Raw genomic sequence first — 16,767 nt, forward strand, 5'->3', positions numbered from 1 at the left:
TGATCAAATAAAGTCAACATTTCACAGTCTTTACTGAGCTGTGTGGGGTTTGTTCAACTTTTAAAAGATGTTTGAATGGTGATATACACAGTGATAGATGTTAAGGACTAACGTTTATAATAAATACATTTGTATTGATTTTAAGATCTTTTCATACAATCATACGTATTGGGATCATTTGTATTAATGTGGACCGGAGGGAGAGGGTGACGAGCATAAGTTTCACTTTCCTTTTTATTTCAATTCCAACTTTGGTCATGAAGAATATGTTTCTCTGTTGTCCCCGTTCATAAAGCATAAAACAACAGCATCAGAGCACGGTGCAGAGTCTCTAGATGAGTTTACAGTAGTCCCTCGTTCTTATTAAACATCCATGTTGTAGTCCGCTGTATAGAAAACTGTAGTTTCCATAGTTTCCCCACAGCAGCAGGCGCACATTTATGACCTCTGCTGGCGCATCATAAACACGTCGGATAGTGAAAGTGCAGTCGGATTCTCTAAAGTGCCGCAGTCTCTTCTCCTAAATCCTTTTGAATTCTCCTATCCACTATCCCTTAACCCCGTGACCTTTCACTCAGAGGTCAAGGAATAGACGATAGGGTTAGAACTTAGGAGCTGTTTTTTTGGAGTATTCGAACGCAACCCTGGTCTCCCAGCTGTGTGCGTCACTCTTTAGTGTCCCCTGGTCTCCCAGCTGTGTGCGTCACTCTTTAGTGTCCCCTGGTCTCCTAGCTGTGTGCGTCACTCTTTAGTGTCCCCTGGTCTCCCAGCTGTGTGCGTCACTCTTTAGTGTCCCCGGGGTTGCGTTCGAATACTCCAAAAAATCAGCTCCTAAGTTCTAACCCTATCGTCTATTCCTTGACCTCTGAGTGAAACGTCATGGGGTTAAGGGATAGTGGATAGGAGAATTCAAAAGGATTTAGGAGAAGAGACTGCGGCACTTTAGAGAATCCGACTGCACTTTCACTATCCGACGTGTTTATGATGCGCCAGCAGAGGTCATAAATGTGCGCCTGCTGCTGTGGGGAAACTATGGAAACTACAGTTTTCTATACAGCGGACTACAACATGGATGTTTAATAAGAACGAGGGACTACTGTAAACTCATCTAGAGACTCTGCACCGTGCTCTGATGCTGTTGTTTTATGCTTTATGAACGGGGACAACAGAGAAACATATTCTTCATGACCAAAGTTGGAATTGAAATAAAAAAGGAAAGTGAAACTTATGCTCGTCACCCTCTCCCTCCGGTCCACATTAATACAAATGATCCCAATACGTATGATTGTATGAAAAGATCTTAAAATCAATACAAATGTATTTATTATAAACGTTAGTCCTTAACATCTATCACTGTGTATATCACCATTCAAACATCTTTTAAAAGTTGAACAAACCCCACACAGCTCAGTAAAGACTGTGAAATGTTGACTTTATTTGATCATTTCAGTCAAAACTAACGTTCATATTTCTCTTTTTGATTATAATACTGATGAACGTTCAAAACAAAGCACTTTGGCAACTTACCACATACGTTTTAAAATGCTTAATAAGCACCGTAACTTTCATGATATCATTTCTCGTTCATAATCGGTTGTTTCCGTGAACGGCCGACTGTTGTGTGACGGTAAATGCTGCGGCCGCAAGGCATTGTGGGGCAGCATTTTCTCCTCTCCTTTCGGTTAGGGAGGTCCAGTGGTTCCTAAGCTAAAGGAGGTTATAAAGGAAGTTTGAAACCTCCTTTCCTTTAATTTAGAGAATTCGAACGGCACTTATCATGGCTGCCACTGAGGGACTTCCGGGTCATTTCACTCCGTTAGGAAGGTTCCTAAGCTAAATGGACTATTCGAATGCAACCCGGGTCTCCCAGCTGTGTGCGTCACTCTTTAGTGTCCCCTGGTCTCTAGCTGTGTGCGTCACTCTTTAGTGTCCCCTGGTCTCCAGTTGTGTGCGTCACTCTTTAGTGTCCCCTGGTCTCTAGCTGTGTGCGTCACTCTTTAGTGTCCCCTGGTCTCCCAGCTGTGTGCGTCACTCTTTAGTGTCCCCTGGTCTCCCAGCTGTGTGCGTCACTCTTTAGTGTCCCCTGGTCTCCCAGCTGTGTGCGTCACTCTTTAGTGTCCCCTGGTCTCCGTTGGGTTTTGAGCTACCTGCGTTTTTCTTTACTTGCAACACGTTTCTTTTAATGGAAGTGTTTTAAGACGTGGTCGCCCTCTGTACAAATGCATATTCAAAAGATGTTTATTAACTGATTCTATGTTAGATTTTTAATATATTCTGCTTTGTGTATTGCATTAGATTATCAAAAAGCACTTTGGTCTTCCATCGTCTGTGTTCTCTCATTTTGCACAAAGCATCATCATCATCATATTCCTTGTTAATTAATATGTGTATTAATATTTGTTTAGTGTTAACTTGACCTGCTGCTACTCTCATATCACACACTCTGTTGGAATCAGCTGATTTAGTGTAGACATGCTTACAAATCCCTGGAGCAAAATGAGATTTAAAAAATGTTTTATTGGCAGCATTTATTTTTGTATTAATCCGTGCTAATGCAATGTGTGACTGAGAAACAAATTGGGCCGTTTTTACAAATATTACCCATTGGTTTTTGGTTGGAAATGAATCACTTTGCTCAACTTCCAATAACTTCTGACCCTGTGTGGTAAATTAAAATGTCATGTTTTAATATAGCCCTTTTTAAAATGTTTATTAAATCATTATTTTATAAAACTGTGCCTGTGTCTGACACCTAAAAACCGAAACATGTATGTGTATGTAAAACTCAATAAAGTATGGAAGCCCATAGGGAACGAATTCATAACTCCACATCAACATTAGGATTTTGGTGTTTTTTAAGTCAAATTATAATGCAATAATCCAAATGGAAATTGAAGAACATGTCAAATTCAGTTTATCTTTTTTATTTGTGAGACGTAAACATTGCCTGCATTAATGGAACATTACGTTTATTGCATTACATTTTTAAATATATTTGAATTAATATTTTTTAATACTGTCAAATGTGTAGCATGTACAACTTTGAACATTAAATGTCAAACCGTGTTTCCATTTTAATTTTTTATTTGATTGATTTTTTACATTTTCATTCTGAAGTTTACATTGTTGTTAAGTCCTTTATTGGTTTCCATAATAATGCTTAAGTACTTTAAATATATTTCGATACTTTTACTTGAGGAACATTTTGAATGCAGGATTTTTACTGTAACAGAGTATTCCTACACTCTGGTACTTCTACTTTTACTAAAGTACAAGATCTGAGTACTTCTACTTTTACTCAAGTACAAAATCTGAGTACTTCTACTTTTACTAAAGTACAAGATCTGAGTACTTCTACTTTTACTCAAGTACAAAATCTGAGTACTTCTACTTTTACTCAAGTACAAGATCTGAGTACTTCTAGATAGATAGATAGATAGATAGATAGATAGATAGATAGATAGATACAGTGACGTTTTTATATGTACAAAAGTGGTGGGGCACAAACAACTTAGATGTGTATATATAAGTTTCTGGTGCTTTTTTAAACACGTAAACAAATGACGTCATCCTGAAGTTCATTCGTCTTACCTTTGAGAGAGAATACTCAGCAGTTCTATGTGCTGCTGATCTACATGGCAGGGATCTATGATGACGTAGAGGTGCAAACAGGAAGTAAAAACAGCACGCTTCATGTTTCCTCCACACGTTTCAGCTGCTGTCGTCAGTGTTCCTCTTCATACATGCTGGTGAGTTCATTCACTGCAAACACAAACATCGCACACATCACCATTAGCATTTACACCCGCCTCGCGACTGTATTAGTGCCTGTTTCACCTCGGGTTGTGCGGAAATTAAAGGAGCAGCTAGCATGTTAGCATTAGCATAAATGATCCACCAAACTTCATTGAGAAAAATCACATTTTAATCTTTAATAGCAGAAAAAACTGACAGAAAACAGATGTATTAAAGGTTTACAGTTTGCTGTAGCTTTGATGTTATTTCGGCATACTTCGGGGTCAATAGTTACTTCTACTTTACTATAAAATCTTAACTTTTATCTGAGAATATCTATATCATGTTTTTCTAGTTTTTTTAATTGATTTGTAATTCTTGTACATTGACTGCATTTTCTATCCATCTAAATTATTTAAAGTACAGTATGCAGAGGTGGGAGAAGTACTCAGATCTTGTACTTCAGTAAAAGTAGAAGTACTCAGATCTTGTACTTGAGTAAAAGTACAGTAGAAGTACCAGATCAGCGCCTCAGTATTGCCCTCATACTACATTTTCTAGAAAAACCCTGTACTTAAAGGTGGGGTAGGTAAGTTTGAGAAACCGGCTCGAGATACACTTGTTGTTATATTCCATGGAATGCTCTTAACATCCCGATAGCAATGAATATCTGAAGTGCTTTGACAAAAAATCCATAAAATAATGTCATCTGTGGAAGCTGTAGTTCTGTAAAAAGCACGACCAATCATTTTAGCCGGCCCGGCTAAAATAACTGGATGGCCTACCTGCCTGTCAGCCTTCCATCTGGGCACAAACTTATCACTGATTATACATGTGGCATAATCTGCTAATGGTCGACCGAATCGAAGAATACATTGCTTAAAATGAGTTTCCACGTTAAAGTCCACAGTTGTTGTTGCTTTGTTGTTTTTTAACTGGAGTTAGGTGGACTAATCTCACAACACAAACTAACAGCGGTGTGTATTTGTTTACAGATTGTGTCGTAGAGGCTGTTGTTATCTGAGCGTCTCCCTGATGGCGCAGCTGAGCTTCAGGAACATCACGGCTCTGGCTCCGATGGTCCGGGTCGGCACGCTCCCCATGAGGCTGCTGGCGCTGGATTACGGAGCTGACGTGGTTTATTGTGAGGTGAGGATGGAGGCTTTCACTGGGAGACAAATACAACATGAGTACGGAGGTTTTACAGAGTGGTGCAGGAATGAGTCCTAAAACCCGGAAGTGAGTCAGCCAGCGTTTCCGCCAGAGGGGCGTCTTGCCGTCATTTGACGCCTTTATTCTGCTCGGAACGCCCTGAACTCGAGCCGAGGGCGTCTAAAAAAAATTATAATTTGAGAGAAGATCGAGAGTTGTTATCGCTTGAAATGACGAAAAGGGACAAGGCCATCCCTCTGTTGGAGGGGCAAAGCAGTCTGGTGGGATTCTTTTCCACGCCAGCAAAGCGTGTTCCTGGGACGGAAAGTGTACTCTCGGCGAGCCCTGACGGGGGGTGCTAGTGGAGCACGCGCGTGAACTGCGAGCGCCGGAGCCTCGCAGCGGCGAAACTGAGGCTCCGTGGTAAACTGTGGTAACATGAAGAGCCGCTTCGGAGCCGAAAGAGCCGGCTCTTCTTAGTGAGCCGAGCCAAATGATCCGGCTCACTAAAAAGAGCCGGAATTCCCATCACTAATACGTAAAGAGATTGTATCTATAACTTAAGGGACGGCTCAATTCAAAATTCAAGTCACTTGACACGAGTGGCTGAATAGGACTACAGAAGTTGTGGAGGTCGTTGTACGTCATTACGCCGAACACGTAAACACTCCTCTAAGTTAGTTTGCACCTGTTCTGCTTGAAAGCAAGTACCTGCCTCCTGCTAACTGTTCAAACAAACACTTCAACTCGTACCATTTAGAATCTGTGTGTTTGAATATGGATCTGAAGTTGGCGTGACGTTGAGGTCGTGCTGCTTGACTCGCCTGTAGTTCCTTTATAGCATAACGTTAGCATTTTGCTTCTGGCCATTAGATTTATGATTCGAACATTATAAAAGTAGGGTCGACATGTGGAGATTATCCGGCTGAACAAAACGTGCATTTATCAAACAGGTTGGTTTTCCACAGACATTATTTTTTACAATATTCCAAAATCCAATGGAGAAATCCCGTCGCTGAAGACTTTCCTTTTTAATAAAGCCTATAGTTAAAGGTCTCCTATCTTTCTATATATCTGAGACCTGTGATATATGCCTACAAACAGCATGACAGGAGACCTTTAAAGCTTGTTTAAGATTACCCTACATTGTCCTCCTGAGTCCTACGTTTTATGGCATCTTCATTTATAGATTTGTATTATTGTTTTATTTTTGTGATTTTTCTTGTATTTCACTTTCTTTCTTATTATTATTTTCTTGTACTTGTTAAATAATGAGAGCATTTCTCAAAACGAGTTCAAAGTCACGGTTTTCAGACACTAACTTGTTCTTTTTTAGAAAGATGAGTTATTATTTTTTCAAGGTAATTATTATAAGGTACTGCGTAATTATCTTAACATATTAACTATTTATATATATTAATATACACTCATTATTTTGACATTATTTACACATTATCTGTAACTTTTTGGACATACTGAGTCCTTTTATTGACATTGTAACTTTATTATAGAATACCAAGGTCTCATCCACACCTGTAGTCCGCTTCTCAGACGACAGTTTGTTACTTCGTTTCATTTTCAGAAGGTTCAGTTTGCGTTCACACGGGCAAAACTCAAACGGACTATACACTTTAAACACAAGTCATGTGCTCGGAAATGCTGTTCAACCATTGGTCAGACATTACGGGGGTATAAACGCAATTTCTACCGGAGCTTTGGAGCATCGGCAGGTTATTTTGACGCTGCTGTTAATCTGGAGATCAACAGACTCTAGAGGACGGGCGTATATTTATATAATCAGACAACGTGCGTTAAAGCACATTATAACACATATAATGAGACGTTCTGCAGTCAGGAGGGGCGTTTCACCGACGACAGGTGGCTCTGACTTTTATGTATAGTTGACGGAGCATTTTTACTTTACACGACACTGTTCAACTCTTCATCCAACACATCCGCGTTCTTGTGACTCGTAAATACTACGCTTCCTATGTTCTGGTGCGGACTGCGTTCACACCAGCGATGAACCGCTCCAGAGTTCACTAACAAGCGGTCCGAGACCACCTCTTTTAGGCGGACCAGGGTCTTCAGAGTTCTCGGGCTGCGTTCACGCCGACCCAAACGAACCGCACCAAGCGGGTAAACGCACCAGGGTTCAATTCAACCGGACTAAACAAGGCTGGTGTGAATGCGACCTAAGTCATCATTTGAGATGGATAAGTCTTTGTTTTAGTAATTATTTTTCTATTTTATTCGATATACTCACTCATTATTTGGTTAAACTGAGTTATTATTTTAAGACACTAAGTCATACTTTGAAAATAAGAAGTCATTATTTAAAAATAAATGTGTGGTTTTTATTGGCTCATTATTACTTGAAAATGTGTGTGACTCATTATTTGGAGAAATCTTATCATTATAATAACTAACAAGATATTTTAAATTATATTAATATTTTTCTTATTTCGGCGAAAACCTGCCTCTATAGAGAGGCGAAGTCACGCCCATCTACTTCCGCCCCATGGGACCTTATTTCTGAAAAATTATGTATTGAAGTCAATGGGGAGAGAAAACTTATCTTTCGATCCCGTTTGAATTGTGCCATGAATTACACATATGATGTTTGTCAATCTTAAAAAATCATTTCCATGTCAAAAAAGTCACAGTTTGTCGTAAAACTGTTGAAATATAAGACTATGAAAAATACGCAACTAGAAAGACTACAAATCCCAGAGTCGCGTAAGTGACGTCATTAACGTTACACATTACACTCGTGTTACTCACCTTGTAAAGCCGGTCCCGCATGCTGGCTCTTAGGAACCGACTCACTCCCCTTGTGTGTATGTACAGCTCTCAACACGCCCAGACTTGGAGTGATTTTCACCTCTTTTAATACTTTCCGCTTCATTCTGAAAGAAAGAGGTGAAATGTGCCAACGTGACGGCCATCTTGGTGTTGGTGACGTATGCAAGACCAGAGATGTAGTTCATTGAGCGTTTCACACAAAAAAAAGTGTTACTTCACAGTTTTACGACACATTTTTATTTTTTTGACTTGCAAAATTATCTTTTAAATTGACAAACATCATATGTGTAATTCGTGGCACAATTCAAACGGGATCGAAAGATAATCTTTCTCTCTCCATTGACTTCAATGCATAACTTTTCCGAAATAAGGTCCCATGGAGGTTCACCGGAAGGGGAGGGACTTCGCCACTCTATACCTTTTTAGAGTTTTAAATGTTTTTAACTCTGTGTCGTCGGTTTCAGGAGTTAATCGACATCAAAATGGCCCAGTGTGAGAGGGTGGTGAACGGTGAGTCTCTCAAACCCTTTTTATATGTAAAAAAAAATACATTAAAAAACAATACACGCATACAGAAATAGCTTGCTTACCTAGATAAAAGTACAAAAGTATTAGCATCAAAATACACTTAAAGGGGACCTATCATGCAAGATGCACTTGTGTACGTCTTTTCTACATGAATATGTGTCCCCGGTGTTCCAGGGAACTCACCAAGTGTCAGAAAACACAACCCTCTCTATTTTCCTCCATACCCAAATCTCTAAAAAAGGGGCTGCAACGGATCTGATAAAAACTGATCCAGATTTGAACACTGTCCTGACGTCAGGACGGTGGCGCTACGGCTATTGGGCCAACTCCACCAATCAGGAGGAGACAGCCACGGCCATTGCCGTTAGAAAGCGCTGGAGACGCTGTAGTACATATGCCAGGCCTGTAGATGGTGCTGTTCTCACTGAATCTGCCCTTGCTAAAACAGAGCTAAAAAATGTCAAATTGAGCAAAATGAGGCATGGCTAAAATGCATGATCTGTTTGGTATTTTGAAAAAAAAAAAAGTATAAATATGCCTTATATAGGTATGGTCCTACACTATATTATTCAAATATAACATGATAGGTCCACTTTAAAGTACCAAAAGCAAAAGTACTGAATACGTATTCCTTTAATTTTAATTTCTGGACTCTTTTATACTTTGAATTCTTGTATTTGTTTGCATGTTTTATAGATATTTAGTATTGTTGTGAGCCTTAGAAAAAACCTGCTTCACTTTAATTATTGTTTATATGATGAATAAAAACGTTAAACTTATTTTTGTGGCGTGTTTTCTCAGAGGTGCTGCACACGGTGGATTTTGTCGCTCCAGATGAACGAGTGATGTTCAGGACGTGTGAGAAAGAGAAGGAGAGAGTCGTCTTCCAGATGGTGAGCGACGGAACACTTTAAAGAGTCCTCTATAAGAGTATATAGTGTCTCTACTTTAAAGAGTCCTCTCCTGCTGATGTTCAGGTGTATATCAGTATGTAGTGTCTCTACTTTAAAGAGTCCTCTCCTGCTGATGTTCAGGTGTATATCAGTATGTAGTGTCCTCTACTTTAAAGAGTCCTCTCCTGCTGATGTTCAGGTGTATATCAGTATGTAGTGTCTCTACTTTAAAGAGTCCTCTCCTGCTGATGTTCAGGTGTATATCAGTATGTAGTGACTCTACTTTAAAGAGTCCTCTCCTGCTGATGTTCAGGTGTATATCAGTATGTAGTGTCTCTACTTTAAAGAGTCCTCTCCTGCTGATGTTCAAGTGTATATCAGTATGTAGTGTCTCTACTTTAAAGAGTCCTCTTCTACTGATGTTCAGGTGTATATCAGTATGTAGTGTCTCTACTTTAAAGAGTCCTCTCCTGATGATGTTCAGGTGTATATCAGTATGTAGTGTCTCTACTTTAAAGAGTCCTCTCCTGCTGATGTTCAGGTGTATATCAGTATGTAGTGTCTCTACTTTAAAGAGTCCTCTCCTGCTGATGTTCAGGTGTATATCAGTATGTAGTGTCTCTACTTTAAAGAGTCCTCTCCTGCTGATGTTCAGGTGTATATCAGTATGTAGTGTCTCTACTTTAAAGAGTCCTCTCCTGCTGATGTTCAGGTGTATATCAGTATGTAGAGTCTCTACTTTAAAGAGTCCTCTCCTGCTGATGTTCAGGTGTATATCAGTATGTAGTGTCTCTACTTTAAAGAGTTCTCTCCTGCTGATGTTCAGGTGTATATCAGTATGTAGTGTCTCTACTTTAAAGAGTCCTCTCCTGGTGATGTTCAGGTGTATATCAGTATGTAGTGTCTCTACTTTAAAGAGTCCTCTCCTGGTGATGTTCAGGTGTATATCAGTATGTAGTGTCTCTACTTTAAAGAGTCCTCTCCTGCTGATGTTCAGGTGTATATCAGTATGTAGTGTCTCTACTTTAAAGAGTCCTCTCCTGCTGATGTTCAGGTGTATATCAGTATGTAGTGTCTCTACTTTAAAGAGTCCTCTCCTGCTGATGTTCAGGTGTATATCAGTATGTAGTGTCTCTACTTTAAAGAAGTCCTCTCCTGCTGATGTTCAGGTGTATATCAGTATGTAGTGTCTCTACTTTAAAGAGTCCTCTCCTGCTGATGTTCAGGGTGTATATCAGTATGTAGTGTCTCTACTTTAAAGAGTCCTCTCCTGCTGATGTTCAGGTGTATATCAGTATGTAGTGTCTCTACTTTAAAGAGTCCTCTCCTGCTGATGTTCAGGTGTATATCAGTATGTAGTGTCTCTACTTTAAAGAGTCCTCTCCTGCTGATGTTCAGGTGTATATCAGTATGTAGTGTCTCTACTTTAAAGAGTCCTCTCCTGCTGATGTTCAGGTGTATATCAGTATGTAGTGTCTCTACTTTAAAGAGTCCTCTCCTGCTGATGTTCAGGTGTATATCAGTATGTAGTGTCTCTACTTTAAAGAGTCCTCTCCTGTTGATGTTCAGGTGTATATCAGTATGTAGCGTCTCTACTTTAAAGAGTCCTCTCCTGCTGATGTTCAGGTGTATATCAGTATGTAGCGTCTCTACTTTAAAGAGTCCTCTCCTGCTGATGTTCAGGTGTATATCAGTATGTAGTGTCTCTACTTTAAAGGGTCCTCTCCTGCTGATGTTCAGGTGTATATCAGTATGTAGTGTCTCTACTTTAAAGAGTCCTCTCCTGCTGATGTTCAGGTGTATATCAGTATGTAGTGTCTCTACTTTAAAGAGTCCTCTCCTGCTGATGTTCCAATAGGAGTGTTACATAGTGATGTCACTAAGTTCCTGAAGTTAACAAAGGAGAGAAATAACATGTATTTTATTTGTCAGGGAACTGCTGACCCGGACAGAGCGCTGATTGTTGCCAAACTTGTGTGAGTTCAAACTTCATCTTTTGAACTTTAAAAATCGGTGTTTTGTTTTAATCGCATGTGTGATCAGCTCCCAAACAGGAAAAGACTCTGGAATTCAGAAACACTCTCAATTAAGAAATGTAAAGAAAAAACAAAAAAGGGCATTTTTGAGCGTCTTCAAATGGACATGGATAAAAAAGACTAATTGTTATTATAATTAGTACTTTATTAAAGAATGTGAAGTGTAGTGTCAGTGGGTACACTTACCAAATCTGCAGGGGATCAAATACTTATTTCCTCCACTGTGTATAAGTATGTGAGGAAATGGAATATTAAATATTAGATTGAATATAAATGTAAAATGTCGTCCTGCAGGGAGAAGGATGTGGCCGCCATCGATGTGAATATGGGATGTCCCAAAGAATACTCCACTAAGGTGAGTTTCCTCTCAGTATTAAACCTAAAGCTCTGACCTTTGACCTCTGTCTGACACCTCTGTCTGACCTCTGTCTGACCTCTGTCTGACCTCTTTAGGGCGGCATGGGAGCGGCTCTTCTGTCCGACCCCGACAAGATCGTGGCGGTGAGTTGTTTTCACTTTTTAATATTTATAAAGTAACCTAACGATCCAGCAGCTCTCTGTACACTTTCTAAATGCCATGGATTCTAAACATACAGAAACTCAGCAGAGAGGATGACGATGTGAAGTAAAACTTTAAATACCTTCAGATCCTCAGGACGCTCGTCACAGGAGTGTCGATCCCCGTCACGTGTAAAATCAGGATCCTGCCCACGGTAAAAACATCAGTTTATCATTTATCATGTTTTCATTTCTGCACCTGGAGAATAAGCATGTCTCTCTTTATGTTACTCTATTATATATTATCTGAACATTTAAAGGTCACCTATCATGCACAATCCACTTCATGTCTCTTCTTCATCAACATGTGTCCCCTCTTCTTCATGTCTCTTCTTCATCAGCATGTGTCCCCTCTTCTTCATGTCTCTTCTTCATCAACATGTGTCCCCTCTTCTTCATGTCTCTTCTACATCAACATGTGTCCCCTCTTCTTCATGTCTCTTCTACATCAACATGTGTCCCCTCTTCTTCATGTCTCTTCTACATCAGCATGTGTCCCCTCTTCTTCATGTCTCTTCTTCATCAACATGTGTCCCCTCTTCTTCATGTCTCTTCTACATCAACATGTGTCCCCTCTTCTTCATGTCTCTTCTTCATCAACATGTGTCCCCTCTTCTTCATGTCTCTTCTACATCAACATGTGTCCCCTCTTCTTCATGTCTCTTCTACATCAACATGTGTCCCCTCTTCTTCATGCCTCTTCTTCATCAACATGTGTCCCCTCTTCTTCATGTCTCTTCTACATCAACATGTGTCCCCTCTTCTTCGTGTAGCCATTAGCCAATCACCAACCAAGGTAACCCCCCCCCACCTTATCACCTGAATCTCCTCCTAGAGCACCATTGAGTTCTTTGTAACCAAATCTCTCTCAGAGGGGCGTGGGGAGGGGCTCCTTATTTTCATCTAAAGTAACAGACAGAGAATCAGCACTTTAGAAACAGGGCTGAAACAGAGGGGATTATGGGTAATGCTGCAATGATCTGTTTGGTGTTTCAGCCAATCAGAGACAGGCTCTGGATATATCTGAGACCTGTGATATATTGATGAAATAACAGTATATAACAGGGGACCTTAAACTGTGCTTCAGGTGGAGGAGACGGTCAGTCTGGTGCGGAGGATCGAGGAGACGGGCGTCGCCGCGGTGGCTGTTCACGGCAGGTAAACAACCTGAAATATCGTGTCAGATATTATATTTCGCTGAGGGAATATCAAAGCTTGTGAAAGACAACCAAGTGTCTCATTAAAAGCTCTTCATCACAGATGTTGAAACTGCTAGAAGTGGAGCTTGATATTATACTTTTTCACTCACAATAAGTGTAACGGAGCGTCCACACAGCAGCGTTTAAAAAATCTTGAAACGCTTCTGCCCATTCACTTTGAATGGGGTGACGTCACTTTGTCTCACTTTTCACCGAACTGCATTGTGGGAAGCAGAGCGGAGAATTTCAGGATTTTCAGGATTCAAAAGTTGAGCAATGTTCAACTTTTGAAGCTGAGGTGGAAGCGTCAGCCAATCAAATCCCGTGTATGCAAATCTGACAGTTCAAGCTCTAGCCAATCAAACGGCGTGTATGCTGGGAGAGACATACCGCAGGTCATTTCCTCATATTCCAAAAAATGGAGGAGAAATGAGCGGTAGGGAATCACCCGGTGCTTTATGACCCGTCCCTATTTACCTACCGGGATACAAACCGGAGGAGCCAGGCATGGAGGGAGGTGGCAGAGACAGTGGTAGGTTTTCGCCTGTTTGGGGAGTTTATATCCAGTTTACTTCGTATGTCGGGGGCGGGAGATTCATGTGATTGGTTGTTGGTGCCTTGCTCGCAAAAAATCCCCAAGCTTCAGATACGCCCACCTCCTAGATGTTTTAACGCTGCTGTGTGGACGGGCCGTTAGTGCAATAAGGGTGAGTTATACAAGTGATTTCCATCTAAGGAGCATTTGAAAAGACAACTGGTCTCGACTAATGCAAAGAACACCAGCTTACACTCATCTTTAAACTCTGTGTCACTTGGGAAGAGTTTAGAAATAATATTTAATGTAATAAATCAGATTCACAGTCACAGCTTTAATGTGTGGTCACTTTGCTCTTCCTTGTAAAAAGATTCTCGACTTTGAATGTTATAATTTAAGTTTTTTAGGTGCTTTATTGCTCATTTTGTTGTGTTTCAGGTTAAGAGAAGAGCGTCCCCGCCATCCTCTACACTGCGACTTCATCAAAGCTGTGGCTGAAGCCGTCTCCGTCCCCATCATCGCAAAGTAAGGACTCTTTAAAGTAGAGACACTACGTACTGATATACACCTGAACATCAGCAGGAGAGGACTCTTTAAAGTAGAGACACTACGTACTGATATACACCTGAACATCAGCAGGAGAGGACTCTTTAAAGTAGAGACACTACATACTGATATACACCTGAACATCAGCAGGAGGAGGACTCTTTAAAGTAGAGACAACTACACACTGATATACACCTGAACATCAGCAGGAGAGGACTCTTTAAAGTAGAGACACTACATACTGATATACACCTGAACATCAGCAGGAGAGGACTCTTAAAGTAGAGACACTACACATGATATACACCTGAACATCAGCAGGAGAGGACTCTTTAAAGTAGAGACACTACATACTGATATAACACCTGAACATCAGCAGGAAGAGGACTCTTTAAAGTAGAGACACTATACTGATATACACCTGAACATCAGCAGGAGAGGACTCTTTAAAGTAGAGACACTACATACTGATATACACCATGAACACTCAGCAGGAGAGGACTCTTTAAAGTAGAGACACTACTACTGATATACACCTGAACATCAGCAGGAGAGGACTCTTTAAAGTTAGAGACACTATACTGATATACACCTGAACATCAGCAGGAGAGGACTCTTTAAAGTAGAGACACTAATACTGATATACACCTGAACATCAACAGGAGAGGACTCTTTAAAGTAGAGACACTACATACTGATATACACCCTGAACATAAAGCAGGAGAGGACTCTTTAAAGTAGAGACACTACATACTGATATACACCTGAACATCAGCAGGAGAGGACTCTTTAAAGTAGAGACACTACGTACTGATTATCCACCTGAACATCAGCATGGAGAGGACTCTTTAAAGTAGAGACACTACATACTGATATACACCTGAACATCAGCAGGAGAGGACTCTTTAAAGTAGAGACACTACACTACTGATATACACCTGAACATCAGCAGGAGAGGACTCTTTAAGTAGAGACACTACATACTGATATACACCTGAAACATCAGCAGGAGAGGACTCTTTAAAGTAGAGACACTACATACTGATATACACCTGAACATCAGCAGGAGAGGACTCTTTAAAGGTAGGATCACTACACCTACTGATATACACCTGACATCAGCAGTGTGAAGAGAGAGGACTCTTTAAAGTAGAGACACTACATACTGATATGACACCTGAAACATCAGCAGGAGAAGGCTCTTTAAAGTAGAGACACTACATACTGATATACACCTGTAACATCAGCAGGAGAGGACTCTTTGAAAGTAGAGACCCTAGCTATACTGATATACCACCTGAACATCAGCAGGAGAGGAATCTTTAAAGTAGAGGACACTATCTGGATATTACACCATGAACATCAGCAGGAGAGGACTCTTTAAAAAGTAGTAGACACTATACTGATATACCCTGAACATCAACAGGAGAGGACTCTTTTAAAGTGAGGACACTACATACTGATATACACCCTGAACATGCAGAACAGGAGAGTACTCTTTAAAGTAGAGACACTAAGTACTTGATATACACCTGAACATCAGCAGGAGAAGGACGTCTTTAAAGTAGAGGACCTACGTACTGATATCACACCTGAACATCAGCAGGAGAGGACTCTTTAAAGTAGAGACACTACTACTGATATACACCTGAACATCAGCAGGAGAGGACTCTTTAAAGTAGAGACACTACATACTGATATACACCTGAACATCAGCAGGAGAGGACTCTTTAAAGTAGAGACACTACATACTGATATTACACCTGAACATCAGCAGGAGAGGACTCTTTAAAGTAGAGACACTACATACTGATATACACCTGAACATCAGCAGGAGAGGACTCTTTAAAGTAGAGACACATACTGATATACACCTGAACATCAGCAGGAGAGGACTCTTTAAAGTAGAGACACTACATACTGATATACACCTGAACATCAGCAGGAGAGGACTCTTTAAAGTAGAGACACTACATACTGATATACACCTGAACATCAGCAGGAGAGGACTCTTTAAAGTAGAGACAACATACTGATATACACCTGAACATCAGCAGGAGAGGACTCTTTAAAGTAGAGACATACATACTGATATACACCTGAACATCAAGCAGGAGAGGACTCTTTAAAGTAGAGACACTATACTGATATACACCTGAACATCAGCAGGAGAGGACTCTTTAAAGTAGAGACACTACATACTGATATACACCTGAACATCAGCAGGAGAGGACTCTTTAAAGTAGAGACACTATACTGATATACACCTGAACATCAGCAGGAGAGGACTCTTTAAAGTAGAGACACTACATACTGATATACACCTGAACATCAGGAGAGGACTCTTTAAAAGTAGACACTACATACTGATATACACCTGAACATCAGCAGGAGAGGACTCTTTAAAGTAGAGACACTACATGATATACACCTGAACATCAGCAGGAGAGGACTCTTTAAAGTAGAGACACTACATACTGATATACACCTGAACATCAGCAGGAGAGGACTCTTTAAAGTAGAGACACTACATACTGATATACACCTGAACAGGACTCTTTAAAGTAGAGACACTATACTGATATACACCTGAACATCAGCAGGAGAGGACTCTTTAAAGTAGAGACACTACATACTGATATACACCTGAACATCAGCAGGAGAGGACTCTTTAAAGTAGAGACACTATACTGATATACACTGAACATCAGAGAGAGGACTCTTTAAAGTAGAGACACGATACTATATACACCTGAACATCAGCAGGAGAGGACTCTTTA

General features: G+C 40.4%; 1 protein-coding gene across 1 annotated transcript; it reads left to right on the plus strand.

Moving 5' to 3' along the window:
• Window positions 1-3,630: 3,630 nt before the first annotated feature.
• Window positions 3,631-13,966, plus strand: LOC117479849 (tRNA-dihydrouridine(20) synthase [NAD(P)+]-like; the record flags this gene model as incomplete). The annotated part of the gene is given in 10 exon segments (XM_034126949.1): window positions 3,631-3,749; window positions 4,731-4,884; window positions 8,157-8,202; window positions 9,022-9,113; window positions 11,046-11,089; window positions 11,444-11,504; window positions 11,603-11,650; window positions 11,797-11,862; window positions 12,795-12,865; window positions 13,880-13,966. Coding segments are annotated over 9 exon segments (629 nt in total), but the record flags the coding sequence as incomplete, so codon positions are not given.
• Window positions 13,967-16,767: the final 2,801 nt, after the last annotated feature.

The sequence above is a fragment of the Trematomus bernacchii genome, unplaced genomic scaffold, assembly GCF_902827165.1.
Source record: "Trematomus bernacchii unplaced genomic scaffold, fTreBer1.1, whole genome shotgun sequence".
Classification (NCBI taxonomy): domain Eukaryota; kingdom Metazoa; phylum Chordata; class Actinopteri; order Perciformes; family Nototheniidae; genus Trematomus; species Trematomus bernacchii.